We start from the raw sequence: 25,674 nt of genomic DNA, 5'->3' as shown, positions 1-25,674 counted from the left end.
TAAACTTTCAGACAAACTTTGTAGTTCAACATTGACCTAACATACTTGCCTTACTTATATCTCTATGTAATAAGGCATTATTAGTATCACTGTGGGTCTGCTCACTTTGGTTTTTACCTTTAAATAGAGTGGTAGCTCATCTGTCAAAACTAGTGGTCTGTTTACAAACGGTAAAGTTGTCTAACCAGCCACACTGGAGCTATTTTTGAGAAGTTTTTGCATTTGGGATTTTAGCAAATACTTCGGTGGGTACAACGTCATCATAACCAATAGAACAGATGGCCTGAACTACAAAAATAAAACCCAAGTTGTAATAAATCATGGTTTCCCTTTGAATCCTTATGATTGTAGACTTTTGAGGAGGCCCACATGAGCTACAGCATAGCTATGACAGCTTCATGTGTCAGCCATAACTCTTTTACACGGAGCCATATATTACGCTTAAAGTTACTTACTTCTTTAAGACATTTAGGTTAAACATCCAGTGGAGACAGTTAATTGCAATGTCAGAGGTCCTCACAATAGAGTAACATGTTGTGCATGTGCATGTTTTTAGAACAAGCCTACCGCAAACAGCTCCATATTTACGAGCCTGACCATGCATAATATTGGTTTCTCTGTGAAACAAACACAAACAGAGGAAGCAGGACATTTTCTCTTTAGTCTAACTCCTTGTGATAAATGAATGCAGACAACAGTAGTTGTTGTACACATTTTCATGCGTGACCACATTCTGAGATCTCAACAGATTTGTGTTATCAATAGAACCAATGGCCTGAGCTACAAAAATAAAAAACAAATTTTAATAAACTGCAATTTCAGTTTTACATAATGGTTGGTATGCTAGAGTACAAGTCCTTGTCACATTCCCACCTTAAGGGTGCCACAGAAAACCGTCTCTATAAACTTGCCTGCTTCAACAACGCTGCAAATACACGGTTACATCATAACCCTGTAATATAAATCTGCATGTTTAATCCCAATGACTCTGGTTACACAATGGTCATTGTGGTTTTAATGGATTTTTGTATTCAGATAAAGGATTACAAGGCAGGGGCATTAAGGAGCATCATCTCTACTCGCCAAAGCTGTGACTGAACAGCGGCACCTAGTGATTAGGACTGGTTACTGCAAAGCCGACATGTAAAACATTTGTGAGACCCACAAGTGAATTCACAAATGTTTATGTTGCAAACTTTGACCCTTTAACCCAATTTGTTTTTCAAACTTTGGTCATTCACCTCTTTATGTAAAACTGTGATGTGGCTGCATCAACTTTAACATTGGGATACAACAACAAGAAGGCTTTTATCTAAATTAAGTTCTACTATTGGCTAATTATGGGAATGTGTTAATTCCTAATAAGTTGAATTTTAACACAATGACAATAGCAAGCATAGTGAAGAACAATAGCCTGAAATAAATAAGGGAGAGAGTGTAATGGTGTTAAAAAAGCAGACAACTGGACCATATACCACTGCAGCTACCTGAGGAATTTGTGATGAAATGTAATAAGGAAAAAAATGTTTTAAAGGAAACATTCAAGAGTACAGTACAATGATTGAGTGTTAATAAAGCAAACAACTTGACCACGTCTTAAACTTATCCATCCCTTATCAGTTGGAAGCAAAACTAGGACTTTCTGATTGTATCTCATTAACGTGAGATTCCATTTGCTGAGACAGTCCCTGAACCTGTACCAATGAAAAATAACACGTTTTGACAGTCGCAATTTCCAAAAGCAAAAAAATCCTTACAATTTAGAAGCATGAACAAGTGAATGTTTGGCAATTTACTTACTGAAACAGTTAATAGATTAACAAAAAAGTTGCTGATTAACTGTCTGTTTTTTCTGTTGATTATGAATCATTTCATTGGCTAATCGTTTAAGATCTAGATTGGTCTAGACCTAGATCTGGACTTGGAAGGGTTTGAGAGGTTTCAATGGATACTTTTTACCAGCTACCTGTCAAGGCAACACAGGTTGACACTAAGATATAAAAAAATGATTTTTGTCAGCTTTTACTTACTTTCCTTGCAAAACCCAAACCTCAACTTGCATGACTGCTGCCAGCAGATTGTAAACCTGAACATAACTGTACTTATCTTTCATGAAGCAAGTTTTTTTCTTTTAAGCTATCTTCTTACCACAACACCAACGTAAGTGCTGACCTCTATCTTTCTATCTTTTTCCTTGTGCTGTCCTGTCACCCAGTGGAGAATATATCTACTGTATAACAAAAACATGTTGCATAAGATCACAGACAGCGAGCATGGCTGCCCTCTGACATCAGCAGCTTTATCCCTCCATCGGCCAGTCCAGACATACAGGTACATACTGCTGGCCTATCACATTGTCATTCAAATGTTGGGTCGGGTAATTGAAGTGCTTATCTTTCCTAATAGGAGCGTGTAAAGGTATTACTGCTGAGGGAGAGCGTTGCCACACCAACTTTGATATAAAAACTCACATCTGTGCGCTCCAAAACATCATTATCTACAGAGAACTGAATATACCTGGGAAAACCTTTTCTGCAACCCCTCCATATGTTGTCTTGGATTAGCTCCATGTTTGTTCCCTTTTTTCCAGATCCTCAAAGACAGAGAGAGCAGGGGGGCGAGGAGTGTGTGTGTGGGGGGATTAGAAAAGGGAGGAAAATAAAGAGCCAAACACACAATCTTGTTAAAAGTAAGATTTGTAAGATTATTATTTAGTTATCATGATCATTGTTATAACCTCTGTTATGGTTTGTTCAGTTTACAGTTTATTTTCAAGTTCATTTAAAGTCATTCCAGTCGAAGGTAAACATGATTGTAACTGTTGTTTCCAACACTATTAAATGCTTTTTTTCTTTTGCCAGACAACAATCGGTCACACCCTCTCGCTCATACACACATGGTAAGAGCAGAAACAAAGAAACTATTGCTCACACACTCACCCATTTATTCACACACACACGCACACACACATAGCATCTCACGCTAAAGCTCCTGCATACAGACATGAAGAACAGTGATGAGCTCTGATTCTTACTCTGCCTGACACACACACACACACACACACACATACACACACATTCAGACGGGCAAACCAACGCTTACACTCGTGTCTAAATTCTTAAGTGCAACTTCTTGAAGAGTGATTTACCCTCTTGCAGACTTCTTCAACCCTCCCATTCCATACCAGGATCCAAAACCCTTTCTACCCCCAACCCACCCCCCCACCCACCCCCCAACCCCCGACCCCACCCCTACACACCAAGAGCCATATGTACACTTGGGTTGGTTCATACACTGATTCATTGTGTATTGTACAATGATCCAAAACTATGTAGGTAATCTCTGGGTGACAAGAGTGATTACATTTCTATGTAATGTGGGCAAAATGTGTCATTTTGTTGTTTAATTGAGGGCTGTCTACAGATTTGTTGAGGAAATAATAGCTAATAATAACTAACACACATCTTTGGAAAAACACCACATTACTCCAAGACCACAAGAACAATGAAAAAGACAAACTTATTTAGGATCAAATCCAATATATCAGTGGTTAACAACCTGGTGGACTGGAACTTCCGAGGGTTTGCAACACAAATCTGACACGCCATGAGATGGTTAAGCAGAATAAAGAAATTCTATTACACAGAATCTGTTTTATGATTTCAGATTTTTTTCTAACCTTTCCAGGTTTACTTGAGAATTCAAAATCCAATCCAAACTAAGCATAGTGAAATCACAAGGGTTCATTTCTCAGATTTAAAAAAGCTCCCTTCAAAACCACAGGAGATATTTTACAACTGTTTGAAAATTATTGTTTGTAAATTGTAGTACCATCCTAATGTGTATAACTGGTGCAGTGCCCTTTAAATGGGTCACAAGACAAAAGGGAACTACAGCTATATATGATTTGTCAATATTGATCTTTCTGGAAATAATACTCCACAAGAAAACCTTAATGTTGGTTAAGAGACTCACACAGGGCAGCCCAAGTTTACATATGGCTCAACCCACCCAATTCTCCAACTTTTAACCCGTCTTCCCCCTTAAGATAAACCAAGAAATACACCACAGCAAACTCAACAACATAATAATAAAAACATAAAAAAACAACCACAAGAAAACTGAGCTTCAAGTTTGTAAAAATGCTTACATCACATTTCACCTTGGCAAATTTCAAGACATTGTTATTCCATTCTTTGTCTGTTGTGACATTTACACGAGTACTTGAACATGCCGGTGGGTGAGCTGCTGGTTGACCTGGTCGGCCAACAATCAGCTTGCAGACCTCATCACCATCATCATCATTATAATCTTCACCTTCATCATTGTTATCAGCTACTATGGTAAACCATGCCCTACTAGAGTCCATCATTGGCAAGGTGGGGTAACCATGGTGAATAAGGTGCTAGTTGCTATGGAAACGCTATTCTGAAGCAACCAACTGGTAGAGTTTGAGTTTTGAATTGGCATACCTCCCCATCAAAGCACTTGGTTTGTATGTATTACTTGTTGCTTTAGTTTGTGTTTTATTATTTTTTTATTTTGCATTTTTATACTTAAGATGTACAGTATGTGGATGTATTTTCAGGCTGTTAGTACCATTTAAAATAGTCTCTCTCACTCTCAACCCCCCCCCCCACACACACACACACACACACATGGCACACTAAGACATATGTTTTCTCTTTCAAGCACGCTCAAACAAAAAACAAAAAAACCTTTACATGTAGCATCTGATGAATGGGTTTACAGAGATGAGATTGGTAGAGCGGGCTGCTACACCAACATTGATCAGTGGAGAAGTCCTTATTGTCTGGGACTGGACCTGTTCATAGATGCTTGTGTAAGTGACTGCCCTTCCTCCGGTGTCCCTCCTCCTCTTGCTTTCCTCCAAACAGCTGCAGTGGGTTGAGAGGAGGGCAGTATTGCTAGGTGGATTAATGGCTGCTCCAGTCCGTAGCCATCGTGTGCTTCTTTAACCTCAGAGATGACAGAGGACTAACCAAGTACTTCAAAGACAGGACACAAAAGTAACACAGCAACTTATAACATCAACAAACCCTTGCAGTTTCAGTGTCAATAGCACATCTACAGTAAATCCCCCTAATTTTTTTTAAGTGAATGATTCATTGTTTAAATGCTCAATATTTCCCCGTGACCCGTCCAGTCCTGCAGAGACTTGCTGGAGACTGATGGTGAACACAGGGTGACACAGCAGACAGAGTGGAGATGACAACTAAAACACTGGTGTCTGGAGTCCCAGGGTGCGTTTATGAACTATCAGCTACTTTGACTAGTATCCTACATAGGACCTGCGCAGTTCGTCAGAAGGTTCCTTTTTTCCCTCCGTGGACAACAACAACAACAAAAGGCAATTTCAGTTCAGTTCTGATGAAATCTATCTGATTCAGTTCATTTGACTTCAGTTTAATTCTTGTTGCAAGAAAACTATGGCGACTAGCACTAAGGAAGTGTTTCGGCCAATCAGATCCAGGGGAAAGTCTTCAAATGGTTTTCAAAAGGTGGGCAGATTTGATGCTTTTTTCTTCTTTTACATGGATTTCAGTCCTGCCTCTCCAAGTGTATAAATGCTTAGCATGGTGTGCATGATTCAACATGTGGCTTGTACAGACACACACACACACACACACACACACACACACACACACACACACACACACACACACACACACACACACACACACACACACACACAACACACACACACACACACACACACCACACACACACCATTCTAACACATCTGCAACTGTATGCACAGGCTGACTTTAATGTATATACGGTTCAGTCCGTCACCGAGTGCCAGAAGGCCTCCCCCCCAACGCCCACCCCCTCAACCTCCCCACCCACTGATACTGTACGCCCTCCCAAGGCTAGTTGGCATGGTGACACTGATGGGATGGCCGTTGCTAGGAGATGAAGAGAGCGGCAAGAAGGAGCATCGTCACGGTGAGGAGAAGGCGATCCCTGGTTGGGCTGCTTCCACTGACGCTCTTCTCCAGCTTGGGAACAAAAGGGTTAAACTCATCTGGAAAAACAGAAACAGAGAGAAAGAAAGCAGAGTGAAGTCTTCATATCAATTCAATACAGTGCTAGCAGAGTTTTTTTCTAGTTTATCTGTGCTTATAATTGAGCTATTATCTGCTTACACAGCACGGCTTTTACTAAAACACTTTTTTTAATGGAACAGAAAAAGCCAGCTCTTGAGTTCTCTACAAAGACAACAATACAGCGTTGCCATAGCAGACAGCTGCAGCTGTTATCAGAGAGCTCTTATTGTTCTGATAAAGTAACACATTCCCAGACACTAATATCTTTACACACAGACACACCGTATATAGTGTAACCACCCCAATCCCCCTGCACTTACACCTGGTGATGTCCTAAAAATAGTTTGCCGTCTTTTGTAGCGGGCTACAAGTGTTGATGTCTAGTTAAAAGCACCACAGCTCGCTGCACGCCTACACTTATGAGACACACGTGCAGCCAGACACACCCTCTGTATTACCTTGATTAATGGGACTGGAGGCCAGACAGAAGCACAATTTTCTGTCTGTACACAGGACGGCTAATGCTGATTAGGAGCTATTGTGTCAACGGTCCAATAGCATCAAAGTAAGATTCTTAGTGTTTCCAGTCAGTCATATCCAGCTCCAGAATATTTTCAGCTGCTCTGTGGGTCAGACAGCAGAGTAATGACTGGCTGACACCTGGTTTTAGAGATGCTCTCTTCTGGTATGCTCTTCTGGCCAATCTAATGAGGTCTATGCAGCAATGGAGATCAGGTTAAAGGCTTTGACCGCTCTGTAACCGAGCATGCAGCTGAGGGGTCGGGACACTTTGTTACTTTGGCGCTGACTGACAGAAGAATGTGCTTTTGAAGACACAAACAACAGACTGCAGAGCTTCTCGCAAAACGGGTTCTCCTCATCACACATCTACACACACGTACACACTGTCTCTCACTAACGGTCACAGATAAACACAATATTGGCATGCTGTTTGTGCAGGGCTCATGTTACGCGCAGCATGACATTCCGACATGTTCTTGAACCATCAACATCAGTTTACACCAGAAAGCTATGTGTGTGTGTGTGTGTGTGTGTGTGTGTGTGTGTGTGTGTGTGTGTGTGTGCATGCCACATTTTGGAGCAGAAGGGCAGGCTACAACCGCCTGATAATTAGGAAGCTCAGACACCGACAGGCGTCAATGCATTTCATTGTCATGTTGACAAGAACAAGAAGATATCTTAGTCTCTGATTGTGTTTGTGAGAGTAGTTTTTTGCCTTTTCAATTCGTAGTCACATAGGGAGACTACACCTGTTTGGTTTGTCATTGTTGGAGTGAAGGACCCCAAAATCACTGACCACGGTTCATTTCTCAAACACCTATTTGGAACAAGGCAGGGACGTCGCCTCGTTCTAAAGTATAAAAATATGTATGTAATACAATGTACTGTATGTGTCATACGTTCCTAAGATACAATATTTTTGAACATTGCATTAAAGCTATAGTGCGTAGTTTCTGTCTAATGAGGGATTCTAAGTAATGACAACAAACTGTCGGCATGTCCACATGATACCCCCCCCCCAAAAAGAGGTAATTGTCTTCGTTCAATTTTCTTTGTCGCCGGACGCCACAATCTTCTGAGAAATACAGGGAGAGTTGTGTGGAGCTGATAGTCTTAATTAGCTTTGTAGCAACTCATTTGGCAATGACCTGATTGTAACAGACGTTCATTAATATCAAAAGTTACGCAATAAAGCTTAAAATATGGCAATTTAATATATGTGTTAATATATGCTTCATGTATTTTATGTTTAATGATTGAACTGAAAAGTAGAACCCCCCTGAACATTGTTACCAATTCATGAGTCTGGTAACAACTACATTATGAAAATAATTATCTTTAATTGTAGTTGTCAGAGAGGTGTTGTTTCAAATATGTGGTAATCTCAGATGTTATACTTTGTGGTGTGCTCAGATCAAAATGTTCTCATAAAAGGGTCACTCCAGACATTTAGCATTGCAATTCCATAAAGTTCAAAGACTTTGGAGACATAATAGATTCAAAAGCGTCTTTCATTAGACCCTTCCTGACTGATCAAATCTTAACAAAGCTCCTACAGAGCCACAGAAGACAATACACAGCTATTTTCTAGATTTTAGATTTAGATTTTTAACATGTTCAGTTTATCTTACACCGGCACTAATTTTACATTTCTAAATGTCTAGGTTGGACAAACAATGGTAGCCTAATCATAATAAAAAAAAAATCAAAATGTTTTGGCATCTGACTGTTTACAGTGTTCATTTATGGAATTGAACGGCACCCTCTGGCGTATCACTGTATGTAAGCAAAAAGAATGAGCACCATTAGAGAAGCATAACTGTTTTTTAAAGCCCCATGATGCATATTATCAGCTAAGTAACATACCCAATAAGCATCAGGGAGAAAACAAAAAGAAAAAGAAGCAGTATTTGCAGATATAAACTTTAACAGCAATTTAATAGCATCTAAGAAAGTGAAAGTAATTGCATGTTGTTGAGCGCATCAGGTGTTGTTATGTCTTGCTGTGTGTTGATGGTCCGTCTCAGAAGCACTGTAAGGTTGTGACATCATCAGCCTAATTAATGCACCTGAGCTGCTCAGGCTGAGCAATCAGCTGGCACGCTGGTGTTAATGAGCTGATGATACCTCTACCTGGCGCTTTTTAGGTAAAAAAGGACTGAAACTGAAACAATGTTGTTTTTTGAAGTAACTATACTCAAATATGTTTTAAATATCAGTGAATCACCTTGTTTCTAGATGTGGTATTAAATTAGCATGTATATATTTGTACAATGTATGGAATCAGTATGAATGATAATTTGGCAAGATAAAATACACAATTTGTTTATACTTAGGTTATATATTTTACTATATATATGATTCCCAGAATTTGATATGGAAAATTTAGAATGAAAATTAAAACATCTGTTTCTACAAATGTTATAAAAACAGAAGTAATACAGTTTGTGCTGTGTTTGATGTTGCTGGCAAAGTAACCCAAGCACACTGTCACTTAAAGTAGTGCTAATTACTACAATAAACCCCATTAAAGAAAGAGCTTCTGATTTGCTCTTCTAATAGCCAGACCTGATTGTCAGATGCAGAAACCTGAGCCAACGGGGTTGGTAAATGAGTATCCTCCCACTGAAAGCCATCAGTAATCACATGGCTGCATGGGGAGATGCTAGCACCAGTCCATCTGTGTTGTAAATGAGATCTAAATGAAATCTAATACTAGAAGCTGTATTCAGGAGGGAACCACTGTTGAGCTCTAGACACTGATTGAAAGGGGCAGCGCCCAGGAAATAAACTGTGAGCAGTGAAGGGGATAGAGAGGCGGGTGGTTTACATTATGAGCCTGCAACTTTCAGCTTAGTTAAACATTTTCAGAAACGGTAATCAGGCAGATTTGAACTGAGCAGTTTGAGCGTCTCCTTGAAGGTGCTGATGTTAACATTGAATAACAGTACCGGTAATTAAAACTAGGATGTGATGAGTCTAATTGGCAGTCAGGATGACGGAGTATGAGGTAGGGGAATAGGAAACTGTATTGCTTCTTTGTTTGCAGTTCATTTCACTGCTCCCTGCTGATTTCCTCACTTTCTCTTGCACCACTTGAGCTATCCTATTTATTTAATTGGGTACACAGCACTACAGGTGACAATGACCCATAGGAACTGGGGTAATTTGTGCTCTGCTATTGTTTCAGCCGTTTGGTAAAATATTTTCATGTAGTTCACATTACTTATCAGTTGAGGTATATCCAATACAATTTTTCTGTGGAAATAAATAAAAATAAAAATCAGTTTGGAATAGAATATTTTCTCTATTTTATTATAGCTTACATCACTGTGATAGCATTTTAATGCATACTATAGTCCTAAGATTAATATCGTATTGGGGGGGACAAAAAAGTTAAAAGATTGAAAAACTCAATTTCACACATCAAAAGGTGAATAAACTGAGTTTTGGTGGCTTTCCCCTCTACTGCATTTCCACTTGTGCTCTGGGAGGAGAAATGCAGGATGGGAATTAAAGAGCAGGAGGATGAGGACATGGAGAAAGGGATGGAGTGAGGGAGAAAAATGAGATGAAAGGATGATGGAGGGAGGAAAAAGAAGTGGGGGAGAGGAATCTCGACAAACTCATATGACATGCAGCCATTCGCCGCAGCCAGTGATGAGTTTTCTTATGACAGTTACTGTATGAGTACAGACTGATTTATTACGGCATAGCAGGCGTGCAAGCGTGCACGCACGCAGGCACGCACGCACACACGCACGCACATACATACACACACACACAAACACCACACAAACAGATTAACAACAACACAGCACCATATTTTACAGGCTACCTTGGAGAAGAGTGTGAAAGCAAGACAGGGTGATTGATATGATATGTGGTTGTGTAACTGGTGTACAGCTAGCTAGGCCAAGCTAGCTGTACATGTTGTTGATGTGCTGCTCATAACACTGAGAAGCAACCCCGTGATCATCTGAGAGATTATTTTAAAGTCTGTCACCTATTGATTTACTGCTCAGCTTCTCCCTTACATCGCTGCCAAACATCATTCATCACGTTCTAGTGCTAACAGATTTAGCGTGATTAACATGATTTAACCAGTTGTGTAATTCTGACGAGAGCAACATGAGAGCAAAGTGTGAGCGCTTGCCAAGATCTAGAAGTAAGTACAGTAAATCCGAATTGAGTTATTTTTTGTAACTCACCGTGAAACTCTGTGTTCTTTGCATATACGGGTGAAAACGGCAAGTGTGAACTGAATATGCATGTAGTTGTTTAGCAGGATCAGCAGCATGCCGAGCCAGCTGGTGCTGTGAAGTTAACTGAGCTAAAGGTCTCCTTTGAAATCAGCACATTTCACTTTAGATGGCCATTTCTGATGCTGCATGGTCAATGAAAATGAATAAATAATCAATAAGCTGTCAGTATTTAATGGATAAGGCTACTGATATTCTATATTGTCATATTGTTCCATAAAATGACAAGTGTGTCATTTCCACTGAGGTTGGGTATCATTTTTCCATTTTATTTTTTTAAAGCATTTTTTAAAGCTAAGAGTGATTCACTACAATATCTCCACTTAGTGCCATCTTATTGTCCAGCTCTCATAACACAAATGAGAGAATCTTTGAATCAATAAATATTGTTGATTTGCTTATTTTAACATATTAATATATGATAAGGCTGTCGTGATGACTCTGATTGGCTGAGCTAGGTGGGGTCAAATGCAGCCTTTACATGTGAAGCAACAATGTTCTCCTAAAAAGATGGCACAATAATCACGAATCAAAGATAAGGCAGTAAAGGGCAAAGAATAGCTATTTGGTTAAATTATTTTTATTATTCAAGTATCAATGATACAAACATTTATATTGTTTATTTATATTTATAGAAACCACTGTTCATTAAGTTGATATAAAGGCCTTTAAATACAGGAAATATCAAGCAAAGTATTCTGTTTTTTATCTTTATTTTTTCAACAATAAATATATCCCTCTAAGAAATATTGCCTGTAAATTTATATTGCACAGGCACAGGAATTTATTTTGCGTTCATCCTGTTGCCATAATTGAAAATAGTCTCCAACAAATGCACCATTAACTCCCTTTTGAGTAACTTTTGCTAAAAAGTGCAGTGTCCAGCTGTTGTTGTTTTTTGTTGTTGAATGAAGCAATATGTTTGTGACTTGTTTCGTAATGATTTACACCTTTACCTTTACCTTTACCACAGACAGGTTATGGAAATCAGGAAGTTTGAGATATGGACAGTGTGAATAATATGATTTCCTTGATTTGAGGCTGATGCAATCGTAATGACAAACATGAGTCTATGTCTGTTTTTATGAATCCAGACAGCCCCGATGACTGCTCTCCACACCTCAGCTTTGTGTGTATACATTTCAGAGACTGTGTGCATGACTCACCAATATCGTCAATTTTTAGGCCTGGTCTAAGTGTGTAGTCTGGTTCTGTAGGCTCTGGCTCATCATCCACGTCAGAGGCTGAGAGAGAGAGACAGAGAAATAGGGCGGGAGAGGGTGAGGGAGCATAGGTTAAACCATTGCTCCAACCCAAAAGATTTAATTAGATTCATGTTTGACATCTTGAGAGAAACATGCAAGAGAGCGGCAAGCCAAGGGTGTAAGGGTTAAGAAAATCCCCCGGAGCACAGACAGACTGACAAGCCACAACATCACCAGAAGTCCTGAGAGAGAGAGAGAGAGAGAGAAAAAGAGAGAGAGAGCGAGTGAGCGAGTAAGAAAAGAGAAGATGAGGAGAGTCAGATCAAACTGAAGAGAAGCAGTGTGTGAAAAGGAAAGGAGAGCAGTGGGGGTGCTGAAAAGGAGGAGAGGTTAATACTACAGGGCTGTGGAAGTTAAAAGGACCGGACAGGCCAAGGATCAAAGTCTGTGTGTGGTGTGTGTGTGTGTGTGTGTGTGTGTGTGTGTGTGTGTGTGTGTGTGTGGTGTGGTGTGTAGGAGAGAGAGTGTCAGTGAGACAGGGCCGAGAGGTTGAAGGAAGGCAGGAGAGCAAGTGAGAGAGGTTAAGACTACAAATACATAGCCACCCACTGACCGCACACAGCAATAAATGGATTCTAACGGGGAGCAAAGGAGGAGGGGTAAAAAGAAGGAAAGAGGGAGCAGAGAGGAGGGGGAGAAAGGAAGGAGGCGGGGGTGAGCTGGAGTTGCTCCACTCTGCTGCTGTGGAGGGAGAGCATGAAGAGAAAGAAGAGAGAGACAGAAAAAGAGAGAGAGAGAAGGAAAGAAAAAGAGGAGCAAGGAGGGTTCTGTGCTGTGACTGAAAATGCTGCAGGGGAAACTCAGCAGCAGTATTTATAGCTCTGCCTGTTTAGACTGTATTTAGATTATATATGCATCTGTATGTAGCTGGGTGTGTGTGTGTGTGTGTGTGTGTGTGTGTGTGTGTGTGTGTGTTGTGTGTGTGTGTGTGTGTGTGTGTGCGTGCGTGCGTGCGTGTGTGTGAGAGAGTAATAAGTGGTGTGGGGGTTTGTGGGGAGCCCGGTGCCTGCCAGATGGGTGCAGGAAAAGTCTGCAAACAGGTCCAAGCATTGCATTAGTTCACACACACAAAGTGAAAGACTAACCCGTGGAGCAGCAGACGTAGACTCGTAGTCTCAGACAGCTGCGGCCGTGATGGTGGGTGGGCGTGGCTGTAAAAACATAAAATGCACAATAGATCAACATGTGCGTTACCAAGCATTTAATGCTTTGAATCATGTGGTGTTCCTCAATAAAAACTGACCAAAGTTGGGTTTTGCTGCTTCAAATGCAAGCAGCATATCAAAAATAATGCACCAATTCAAACCTGTGGATCAGTATAAGCGCTGACACTCACTACGCTTATTTATTTTCAGTTATTTTACTATCCCAAAACACACTGATGAACGGAGTTCGTCAAGGTGGAATTTTGTCTCCTTTCCTTTTAAATGTGTATATGGATGATTTGTCACAGTTAAATGCATCCAATATAGGATGTACTGTATGATAGGCGATATGCTCATTAATCACCTTATGTATGCAGATTAATTGGTAATCCTTTGCCCATATAGTGCTGGTTTACATCAACTTTTGAAGTGTTATGACTGAATGTAGCATATAATGATGGCATGAGACCGCTTCTAAAACAACCAAGATTGTGTAGTGCTGGCCAAATGTTGGTTAGTGTTGGTGTGACTACCTTTTCTGCCTTAATGAGATATCTTATTTATCAATATGTGTGATGTGAATATATATGTGATGTGGATACATGTAGAATGTCAGTCTCAGAAAACTGAATTAACAAGCTTTGGCCCACATTGATTTTAGCACTGTCAGGTATACATCTATACTCTGGAGACATTGGCGCTTGTCTTTGAATATTACAGGTGAAGGTTGTTGCCCTTTTTATTAACTTATATAAATTGTACTATATATGTATTGCTGTATTTTTGTAAATGTTGTCCTTTTTTATTGTACAATTTGCCTTCCATTTGTGTCCTGAATAAAGTTAGGTCAGAGTGTGAGCCCGCTGCGTCGAGGAGTAAACCCTTATATATGGCCGCCTGATCTACCAACTGAGCTACCCGGGCGCCCAAAACAGGGTGGTTCTACTGCAGGTTCCTAAATGTGGTGGATAGTTGAAAGTTTTTGGCACATCACCCCAACAACAATGTGTTGTCTACATTGATTTTTCCTCACACTGCATTTGAGTAGAACAGAGCTATTCTTCATGTTATTAGTAACATCTGCGCCTTTACTTCTCTGACAAAGTGTCTGCCGTTAAAAAGGCCTTTGTGCAACAACAAAAAAGCATACATTCAAATTGTAAAACTTTTCCCAAATTGTAGTGTCTTTAATTTAAATATTATAACCAGCCAGTTATACGAAATTCATACAAGTTTAAAATGGATATAATCCTTTGATGTGATAATTGAAAGACAGTTTTGAGGTTTTGCAAACATCAGCCTCCAAAAGACCCTAACACAAGGAAGATAGATGAAGTGAAGCACAGAGCAGCTTTGTTGTTGCTGCAGAACAAAACAAAAATTTCCCAGGCACGTCTCCCGTAGAGTAAAGTAGCATAAATGACTGCCGCACTCATCATATAGCCACTGAATGCATAAGACATTTATCCTTGGCCTGACATATTTGTATTTTAAATAGTTTCATGACAAGCCCAAAATAAATCATTCATACATTGTCATATTTGTTCAAAGTGTTTTAAGTTAATTTGAAAATGGATGAGCTATTCTTGACTGCAGGGTGATATGATTAGATGTGATATAGCAATTTGTTATGTTGAAATTACCTGAGGATGGACTGAATTAGTCATCAAATCCACTTAACAATAAAAGAATAACATGTTTAATCTTACAGGGAGTGTTTGTCACATTGCAGCTCTAGTCTCACAAGAGTTGACTAGGATTCATAGTGTTAAAATGTATTTCAAGGACATAATAGTGAATTGGTTTGATTCCACTCACAGATGTAGTAGTATTCCTGTCCAACGTGGAACTCGTAGCCCAGTGAGAAGGCGCTGTAGCGCTGGAACTTCTCAGAGAACTTGATGGGCGCGTGGGGGGCGTGGGGCCGGTTACACTCCCACCTCTTGAAGCCCAGCTGGGGATCGCAGTTCCTGTAACCGCGATAACTGACCATGTAGAGGATGTACTGCTCGCCGGTGCCCACCATGCGCTGGCTGTCGTTATAATGAGGGCAGTAGATGTCCAGGTAGTCGTTGACGTTCACCTGCATCGTGTAGCCCTCCCTACGCAGACTGGACACAAAGAGAGAAAGCGTAAACCGTCAGAATAAGCATAATAACAAAGCTGCGCAATACACATATCATATTAATTATTACTATACTAATAAAAAGTTGTTTTTCTTTTAGACAATAAAAATAATTGTGTTTTTCTTTACAGACACATTCAAACTAACTAGAGTCAACACATTATTGGACATGTTCTTGATTGTTTCCCCCCAATAGAAAAACAATGTTTACAGAATAATACAGAATTTGAGAGGAAAAACTGCTTTTGCCTGCCAATGAGATTTTTAGTATTATGTCTAAGCTGCCCCTTGAAATTAATAACATTTTTATCAACCACTAATGAATAACAATAAATGTTATTTATATAGTGCAACTCATGCATTGGATGCTGCTGCTCATGGTGCTTAGAAACACACAAATAAATGAATTAATAGTACTCCACACATATTACACTGAATATTTTCAACTAAACACTAGCACACATATTTAAATATTTGCACAAAGTAGCAACTTTTCCAATGGCACACACACACAAATACACACACACACACACACACACACACACACACACACACACACACACACACACACACACACACACACACACACTGTAGCTGCACTATTTGTTGTATGTTGTCATAGTTAGCATGAAGTTAACTGACTCTAATTACCAATTGTGTGTGCAACCTTTTTTACTCGCATATGTTCACCTGTGGTCAAAAAAATCTTTGTGTGAGTGTTATTAGGTTATTACCAACACAAAGCAGGGGTGTGTAAGAGTGTGTGTGTTTGTGGCTACGGGGCTGCTGCATACAGAGACTGCGAAGCTGGCTCTTCAGTATGAACTGAAGGCCCCAGGGCCACAGCTCCTTCTCCTGGTGTCAGCGCAGCGTTGTCCCCTAACCCCAGTGCTCGTACATCAACCTGAGCGCAACGTTGCACTCACGTCAGCCGTCAACATCTTTGCCACGTCCCCCCCAAAGCTCATATATCAGCGTCAACCCCAAAAAAGACTGCTTGACAGGAAGATAAGGTTTGAATCTGTGTCTGTGTATGTGTGTGTAGGTTGTGCAACAAAGTGAAATATTCTTTTCTGACATCCAAAAGGACCCTTTTTCTCCCCATCACAGACACAGGTCCATATCTGGGTGACAGAGACAGGTTACCAATGTAAATCATACACACACACACACACACACACACACACACACCACACACACACACACACACACACACACACACACACACACCACACACAACACACACACACACACACACATTCATTCACTCAGATGTTATAGTGGTGACATCATAAAATCACAAGGGGCAGCAGTGTGTCATCCTCAGACTGGTGTTGCCTCTCTCTTTGCCAGTTCTAGGTCATGTCTCATGGGGAATTATTATTCAATTATTAAATGAAGATCAAAACACTGTTTCCAGTGTCTCCCTCTTTCCATCACTTCTTACTGCTCTTTTCAAATCCTTCCTGAATTTGTCTTTCTCCCCCTGCTCTCCATTTCTCTCATCTCTTTCTTTCAGACTTACATGAACGGAAGATTAATTGCTCAACATTCATCCTTTGCTCTCTTCCCCCTCTCCACTCCTCACTTTCTCTCATTACATCACTTACTAACCTACAGAGGATATTACTGGTAGAAAAAAAGCGTAAAATGCTTCAAGGGAACTATATTTAGAGTGAATGCAAAAAAGAGAGAGAGAGAGAGAGAGAGAGAGAGAGAAAGAACACAAGTGAGGGATGAGTTTAGTTCCACCAGGGAGGTGTGAATGCAAATTGAGTAAAAGAGTAAAGAAAGCCAGAAAGGAGCAGACAGAAAAAAAGAGGTGGTTGTAGAGTTTTACGCAACAAAAGAAATGCAAGTTCTCAGAGGTGAAGGGATGATGGCAAAAAAGAAAGTATGGGAGAGGGCAACTCGGAGCATCTTGACTAATCTGAAAGTAAATCACTTTTCAAAGATAAAAGCTGGCATTAGGATTCCTATTGTGTATACATGTATTTGTGTGTCTATGACTGCACACACACCTGCTTTGGTGTGTGTGAGTGCATTCCTATGTGTGACCTGCCAACCTTTTATATTAGATGGAGAGACTTTTTTAGGGAGTGTGTCTCTGACATACAGTACAGACATGTACGCAGATAAAATTCAAAGAATGGGTGAGTCACAATAAGTGTGTTTTAACAGCAAACACTGCACTTCGTCAATTGTACGACGTGGTTTTGCAGGCTGTCGTTTTGTAAAATCTAGAGAAAATGAATGAGAAAATTGCGGTTGCTATTGGCTATTTAAAAATGGCCGGTGTGTGCAGGACGTCCCGTGTGGTGCTTGTGACAATTCTGTCTGACCAATCAGTGTTCCTCAGAGTTTTAACTCAACCTTCTAGTATCAGCTCAGCTCGCTAGGAATCTCATCGAGGTGGTACCAACAAAATAAGCAGGTACCAGGTACTGTCCACAACTTGTGCAAGCATGTCAAGCTGAGCAGAGCTGTGGCGTACCATGCAGTGGAAATACAACCACATTATGCTTTAATTTCAGAAATATCAGAGAATAAGAGTGAGAGTGAGTTTGTGTTGAAGAGACCATGTTTTGGAGACTTAATGGTATTAAAAGCAAGATTTTACTAATTCCTATGATGTCTCATTTACTTACAATGACATATTGCATGTGCATTAAGTAACAAGTAATGTTGAACACCCTGAACAACATAATGTAATCCAATACAACAGTCCTGGGCTGACTTTGTGCACCCTTCTGACATATCTGTACCGACCTTTTGGTAGATCCACATTCAATTACGTTAAGAAATGAGGAGTGAAGATGTTGGCGTATAAATGTTCTCACTTCAGTGAATCTCAATTCAACACAGCTAAATAGATTTAAAGCTGAAAAAGAGCCCTGTTATTGGATTGGTACTTAGTATTAACCAGTACCCAGAATCTAAGTGTCTGAATGTGTGACAGCTAAGTTATAAATATCATAAATATTAGAAAAACATTTCAATATAATGCACCATGAAGTAGAGTCCCAGTCAGTTTTTTAGTAAAGTAAGATTTACTCTCCTGGCATTGTATTGTAGTGTATTTCATTGTAGGTGGGGTTTTTTCTGGTCACACAGTGTCAACATGGTTTTCCTCCTAATGTTTTCAACCACAAGGGTATATGTGCTGATGTGTACAGAGAGAATTATGCTATAGAAAAAAATAGGCTCTGTGACAATGATAAAAAGAATAAAAGAACCATTAACTTAAGTGAAGAAGTGGGCTACAAACTGTCTGTTGTGAATGTGCCCTTTCTTTGTGCAAAGTTGGTGTGACAGCCCCATACCAGTCACAATCGTATTTTTCATCCAGTCTGCTTGAAAAACGAGAATGCAATACATTTTTTAAAAACTAGTTTCCCTAAGAATCGTGAGAGATAATCCACTCTGATTGGGGAAACCATGATTCTCATTTTATTCCAAAATGTCGACCCTATTTTATTCCATTGTATTATATTGGAGTTTATTGGATAGTAATGCTCCCTGAAAATTCCAAATAAAGAGAGATGGAAAGACACAGTAATGCAGAAAGAGGTGGAGTAACTTATGAAATGTCATTGCTCTGCTCTCTCCTGATGCCTCCCTTTCATTTTGTGTTGGATCACCACTGATTTCCTCCTTCGTACGTGACACCTGGTTAGTTGAAGCTGATAGCAGGGAGAGCCGAGCGATGGAGCGGGATGTTTTGTCAACAATAAAACTCTGAGGAGCAAAGCAGAGGCTTCGATGAGCAAAATGGTAGGGTGGAGAGAAAGATGGGAGGGTTTATAGGATGAGACGAGGGGTAGTAGGGTAGTAGGGTTAAAAGATGCAAAGTCTGGCCACCAGAGAGCGGAGGGTGATAGCGGGAGGGAGCAACAGCTAAGAGCAAGATCAAAGTGGGCCTGGATCAATGTCACTACTGTAAAATCACATAAGAGAGTGTGTGAAAGAGAGAGAAAGAGAGAGAGAGAGAGAGACAGAGAATGTTACCTATATAAATCAGTTGAGGGCAACATAATGCCGCAGAGTTACCCCCTGCCTGCTTATTATCTGGCTGGCCTGTTGGATCACTGTACATCAATAAAACACTTTGACAGTAAGAGCGATCATCCCTTTTTGTAACAAGAGCTTGGAGGACCAGATTACTCTGTTGTTCTCTGTTGGTAAGATGGCTGACCCTGTGGAGAATGGGGGAAGCGGGCTGGAAGCTCAAAGGTTTAAGCAAGTGAGTGTAGTTTTCCCTTCCACCATGACAGAGTCGCAGCATGATATTACAATGAATACATGCCAAGCCAATACAAAAGCACATTGGTCGATATAACAAAAAACAATGACAACGCCAAAATCATGCATGTGTGCCCGTAAGATTATTTACATGGTGGTGGTCAATCTCTGATTCTATGCAAACAGTCTGAACCAATCAGAACTGTCAATGTGAATCTGGTGCTCTAGCTAAATAATCTCAGCTGAGAAATGTTACTTATTTAGGTTCATTTTACACATGGCTTGTTAAAACCTCTTGGAATGACAGGTCAGCAAATGTTGCAAAAAAAATAAATCATTTGCCACGAAACCAGAGGGAAATGCATAGCAACAATCAGCCAATGAGAAGCTTAGCTACCATCAACCTAAATAATAAGTTTGAACTTGTTGCAAATTGTTTCATCACGTAGTCTGTGGATTCACATATTCATATATCACGTATTTATTTATTTACCTTTTATGTATTACATTACTTCTGACACTGTGCTGGATGATGTGTTTCATTCCCCCAAGTAAGATTGTCTAATGTTATCCGACCTGACATAACCTTACAAGACTTATATTAAGTAATTTAAATGTATTTATTCCTCTGAGACACTTGACCTTCACAATTACTTTCTCATGAGAGATAAATCTAGCTGTCAAAAGTGAATGCTAACATGTTAGCATGGAAAATCTGAGAAGCTAGGGCACACAAGGACATACTTTTTTTAAATTCTTTAAATTCTTTTTTAAAACTACTAACTGCACAATAATCAAAATTAGTGAACCACGGGTGGCTGATTGGGTTACAAGGGTTTAACTGCCAAAAAACAATCAGATATACCAAGGTATATCAAGGTTAAAAAAATCAAAGGAGACACTACGGATGGGTACAAGGTAGGGCTGGATTAAAACTTGTCCAGCAATGTTACAAATGATTGCCAATCAGGACTTAAAAACCACTGTGCTTCTCGAGGACAGAATTCTTAATCCCATCTCAGTTTGGTACAGAGATGCTAACGTTGTGAGGGAGGACTCCAATCAACCAGCAGCGCGGCAAGCATAATTGAATGGCTCCCCGTTGAATGGAGACTCTCAGAGATCTGTAACATCAATGAGGCCCTCGTCAAACACAGGCAGGAGTCCTTCCTACTGTATCCTCTTCCCACTCCATCTGCCCTGCCTCTGTCTTTTGTCTCTTTAACTTCATTTCTTCTCACTTTCACTGTTCCTGTCTAAATTTAGCTTTCACCTGAGAGGAAGCATGCAGGCAATAGTGTTTTAAAAAATAACTTGTCACAAGTTGTGTGTATATACTGTGCATGCACCTTAGTTATCTATTTCAATAGTGGTTGACATTAAAGATATTGACATGTGCAACGTCTGGTAAATAAGAATACCATCCTTCTCTTTATTCTTTTTCTCCCCATCACGGAACTTGCCTGTTGGTGTTGTGTGTGTGTGTGTGTGTGTGTGTGTGTGTGCTTGTGTGTGCTTGTGTGTGTGTGTGTGTGCTTGTGTGTGCTTGTGTGTGTGGTGGTCTGATAGGGTTTAGTAGTTAGGTGGGTTCTAAATTTTCCCCATTGAAATCAATACCTGTCTAGAGTGTGTCCAACAGACTGGAATATGCTGCCTTCTCTCAAGGCCACCACACACACAACACAACACACACCACCACACACACCACACCACACACACACACATACACACACACACACAGTCTTGCCCTGCAGAGCGATGGTTCATCATTGGTAATTGATCAAAGTATTACAGCTAACAGGGTTTCTTGCCAAGTGGCTTCACACGCAGCACCGACATGATCTCTTAACATGAACAGCATTCTCCAAATCACTCTCTTTCTCTTTTTCCACCCTTCTCAAATACCTCGTTTGCTCCATTTTTCTGCTCTTGTCTGGCTTCTCTTGAACTCTTAAGCACTCCTTCTCTTTCCTCTCCTCCACTCCTTCCTCCATCCATCATCTTCTCCCTCTCCCTTCCTCCCTTCCTTTCTCTGCCTGTAGATATTGACTATGTGGTGTGAGAGAAAGAGTGCTCCGGCAACACGAAAACCTAATGGCAGGCGTTATTAGGCCTTTGAACTGAGCTGTCTCGTTTTAACACAGAGCCACGTTTTACCGACACACACCTAACCCATTATGTTTACAACAGTCACTTTCTCCTGTACATACATGTTTACAATCAATCATTCATGCTTTAGTTTGTGTTTTTTTGTCCAAACACACATGTGCACAGATGGACGAATGTGAGAAAATAACAATGAACAACTGCATGAAACACCAGATGGCGGAACACATGCAGAATACGGAGACAAAGGAGAAAAAAGCAAGAAGAAGAGGAGATCAGAGACGTGGGCAGATAAAAGGATGAACGACAAGAGTGGGAAGGAGGAAAGACAGCACACTTTGATTAAGAAAAAATTTGTTTAACCTGTGAATGAGACCTGGACTTGTGGTCTTTACCTTAATTTGCGTGTTTATTGATTTTGTTTTCAACTTTAATTCATCGTCCCTTTCACAACTATCCCGCTCAGCCTATTTTACGCTCTAAAGGGTTTAAGGCTTCTTCTACCTCTCAAGTGTCATTCACCAATTATCTGCCAGTGCCAACCAATCTCTCCTTCTTATTCTATCACTTTGTTCCATCAATCCTTCCTGGGCCGCTCTATCTCTCTGTTTCCCAACATCTCCTGCTGTCTCTGTTCCCAAAGCCCTTACATGAGCAATAGTGATCCCATCAGACACTGGGCCAGCAGAGGCAAAGAGACACACACAGAACAGAAAGAGAGTGTATGTTCCCTAAGCTCTCCCATGATTGATAGTGATCCTGTCTGATGGCTGTGTATAGACTCAGCACTCAGTGAGACATTACCCTTTGACCCAGCTATTGATTCTCTGCATTCGCTGCCCAAAACACACAACACTAGTCCTGACCCTGCTCGCGCAAAAATCAAACCAAACAAAACAAAACCACACACAAACACACACACACACACACACACACACACACACACCACACATACACACACAGACACACACACACACACACACACACACTCGTCTGTGTGTACAGTCCTATAGATTGATAGTTTGGCGGTGTCCTGTGAAACCTGATCAATCTGCTGCATAACAATCATTCTCCCTGCCTGCCTCAGCCCACTTCCTGGCCGAGTCACATGGCACCCATGTCCCGCTGACTGATGTGTTTGGGTCAGGGTCTGGAGGCTTGAATATCAGGGCTGCGGGGAAAAGTGCTCCAGAGCTGGGATAAACCGTTCTCAACAACAACAACATTACTCAGATCTCTCTCCTGAGCCACATTAAATAAAGGATCCAGGGCAAGAAAACAGTGCTCGCCAGACAGAAGGATAATGTGGAAAGAGTTCAATTCAATTCAATTTAATTTATAGTGTCAAATTATAACAGAAATGATCTCAGGAAACTTCACAAATAGAGTAGGTCTAGACCACACTCCCCCAAGAGCATGCATTTGGTGCCACAGCAGCACTGTGTGTGTGCGTGGCCAACTTGGCTAATGTAAGAAACAAAATCCTCTATCAAGCACTTCAAACAGGAAAAAACAAAAGCTCTGAATGATTTGCAACCACTTTTTGACCCATGTTCAATATCACAGACAAGTTCAACACGGAGAGGATATTTTTGCCATTGTGAGTCCAAGGAGGTGAGGCCAGAAAGAAAAGCGAGACAGAGAGGAGTGCCAACTGAGCACTCCAGCCTAATGGGCTTCCAAGACAAAACCACAGCTGGCTTTCAACATTAGTCTCCATGACGACAGAAGAAGCCCTAGTTATGGAGCTATTGTAGCAAAAAAGGGGGCTACAGGGGTTCATTGCTTTGTGCAAAAACCCATCTATCCCCTCTTTATCCACCATCTCCCCTCTGTCTCTCTAATGGCTAATTAAGTACCACTTGTTTCTATTCAACATTATCACAAATCATCAGCTATTTCTGTGGCAAATTCTGTTTCACACCGTTTTCAGGAGATTGTCTTTTGTTTTATCTCAGTTTGGCTGCAATACGAACGAAGAATTAAGTCTTAAAGCAGAGGGGGAAAGTAGGGGTGTGTTACTAAGGGCTACATTGGTCGTGTACTGTACAACCAGCTAGACCTCAGGGCTGTGAGACTTCATGTGGATACTAAAGGGGACATCCAAAGGCAAAATAAAGACTGAATTGAATATTTTATTAAAGTATATATCCTGTTACATCAGTTACATTACTAAAAAGGAAGCATCATTCTGAAATTCTTCAATCAACTAACCACATGACAAGCTGCATGCTTATAATTCATCTCTTAAAACTTTTACTTTGCTCAGAAAGAGATAAAACACACAACATGAGCAAGCACTTAATGTTTTAAGGGCAAATTGAAGCTATGCTCTCATGGTACAACAGATGGATAAACACAAACACACACACACACACACACACACACACAAAAACACACACACACAAAAGGGCAGCAAGGAAAATAGCAGACTTGGTAGGACAAGCAGGCATCAATATGAAGTCTTTAAGTGAAGTGTTTAAATGCGTCTGGGTATTCTTGTCAGATAGAAGATGACATTGAGCATCTCAAGCATTATGGAGGTTCTATTAATGCACTGTGATGTGGAGAATTAATTCAATGTATCCACATATAAAGCATGCCGATTGAGACACAATGTTTATCTAAGCAAAACGTTTTCCAGTTCCCATTTAGGTAAATAACTCTACTGTGTGTAATCAATGGAGTAAAACAATGAAACTTGGATAAAACAAGTTTTATTGAAAAAATAAACAATGTTCAGCCTCACTTCATGCCGAGAGTTTTTCTATTTTTATTCTTTATCAAACAGAACATAAAAGACAAGCGCAGCACAGAAGTTTCAGTGCAACACCTTCCACAGTGTGCAGGCCAAAGTGATAACAGAAACAAAAAGATGCTGTTGGGTGATGAATGAGCAAAAAATCTATCAATGCCAGATTTGAACTCAGCATACAATAGGCTTACAAGTGACTTGTGGTGATGCACTCAGGGGGGAAACAAAAGCTATGAGTTTGTGCAGTGTATCGCTCAATAGCCGTGTGAGAGTGGTGTGTGTGTGTGTGTGTGTGTGGGGGGGGGGGGGGGGCTGGTAAGATGCAAGTGTATAAAGTATTAGCGTTGCTATCTTCAATTATTCCTCTTATCCAGTCCTGAATATTTCAGAATCAGCCCGGCCAGCTGCATAATATCTCCCTCACACTCCAGCAAATTACCTGTCAGAAACGTACAACTCTGTCAAGCCTGTGAGAGTCAATACAAACAATAAAACATGAAAATGGAGGACAATAATGAAAATTGAATGATTAGCAAGGACACGTATTTAGCTTGAGGCCGGGCAACAACAGAATAAATGCTGGATCCTTCCATGACAATTAACATCTAAGTAAAGGGAGGTGTAGTTTAAGGAGACCTGTTAGAGTATGATTATGCACATGTGGCTATAGATCCTTGTATGATCCTAGTTGATCATACAAGCATGTGTATCTGTTTGTGTGTTTGTGGGTGTCAGTATTTCATGATGTGGCTGACGCTCTCCACTGAACATGAACAGACTCTGTCTGACTTGACAGTCTATCAGTGGAACACTCCTCTCCCATTTCCCTCCCCCCTCTCTCTCTCTGTCTGTTTCTCCCCCACTATCACTCGCTCTGCCCTACTCTCCTCCTCTGTGTCTCCATCCTTATCAGTGTCCTTCCATCCGTCTCTCGTTCAATTTTTCATTTCAGGTTCAATCTTCTTGACGTCCTCTCACTCCTCCTCTGACAACACCTCTCCCTCCCATTCTGTCTTCCTCTACTGGCCTGTCAATCTGTCGTCCCCGCCCTCTCTCTCTCTTTCTCTCTCTCTCTCTCTCTCATGAAGTTAAAATGCCTCCCCATGTGGTAGCGACCTGTCAATCATTAGAAGAAGGTGCATTAATGTGGACCTTGTGGATGGGGCTTTTTCCAAATGCAT

General features: G+C 40.6%; 1 protein-coding gene across 1 annotated transcript in view; it reads right to left on the bottom strand.

Annotated features, from left to right (window-relative positions):
- Nucleotides 1-4,533: 4,533 nt before the first annotated feature.
- efna3b (ephrin-A3b) overlaps nucleotides 4,534-25,674 on the bottom strand; it is a 55,599-nt gene continuing 34,458 nt past the window's right edge. Inside the window, exons 3-6 of the mRNA XM_032519217.1 lie at nucleotides 15,084-15,376; nucleotides 13,206-13,271; nucleotides 12,022-12,099; nucleotides 4,534-6,049 (exon numbers count right to left, since the gene is read on the bottom strand). Of these exons, the coding sequence (XP_032375108.1) occupies nucleotides 5,931-6,049; nucleotides 12,022-12,099; nucleotides 13,206-13,271; nucleotides 15,084-15,376 (556 nt within the window). The 3' untranslated portion in view covers nucleotides 4,534-5,930. The remainder of the gene's footprint in view (nucleotides 6,050-12,021; nucleotides 12,100-13,205; nucleotides 13,272-15,083; nucleotides 15,377-25,674) is intronic.

Source organism: Etheostoma spectabile, chromosome 6, assembly GCF_008692095.1.
Source record: "Etheostoma spectabile isolate EspeVRDwgs_2016 chromosome 6, UIUC_Espe_1.0, whole genome shotgun sequence".
NCBI lineage: Eukaryota > Metazoa > Chordata > Actinopteri > Perciformes > Percidae > Etheostoma > Etheostoma spectabile.
Note: the sequence above shows the minus strand (reverse complement) of the source record. Positions and strands in the feature narration are given on the sequence as shown.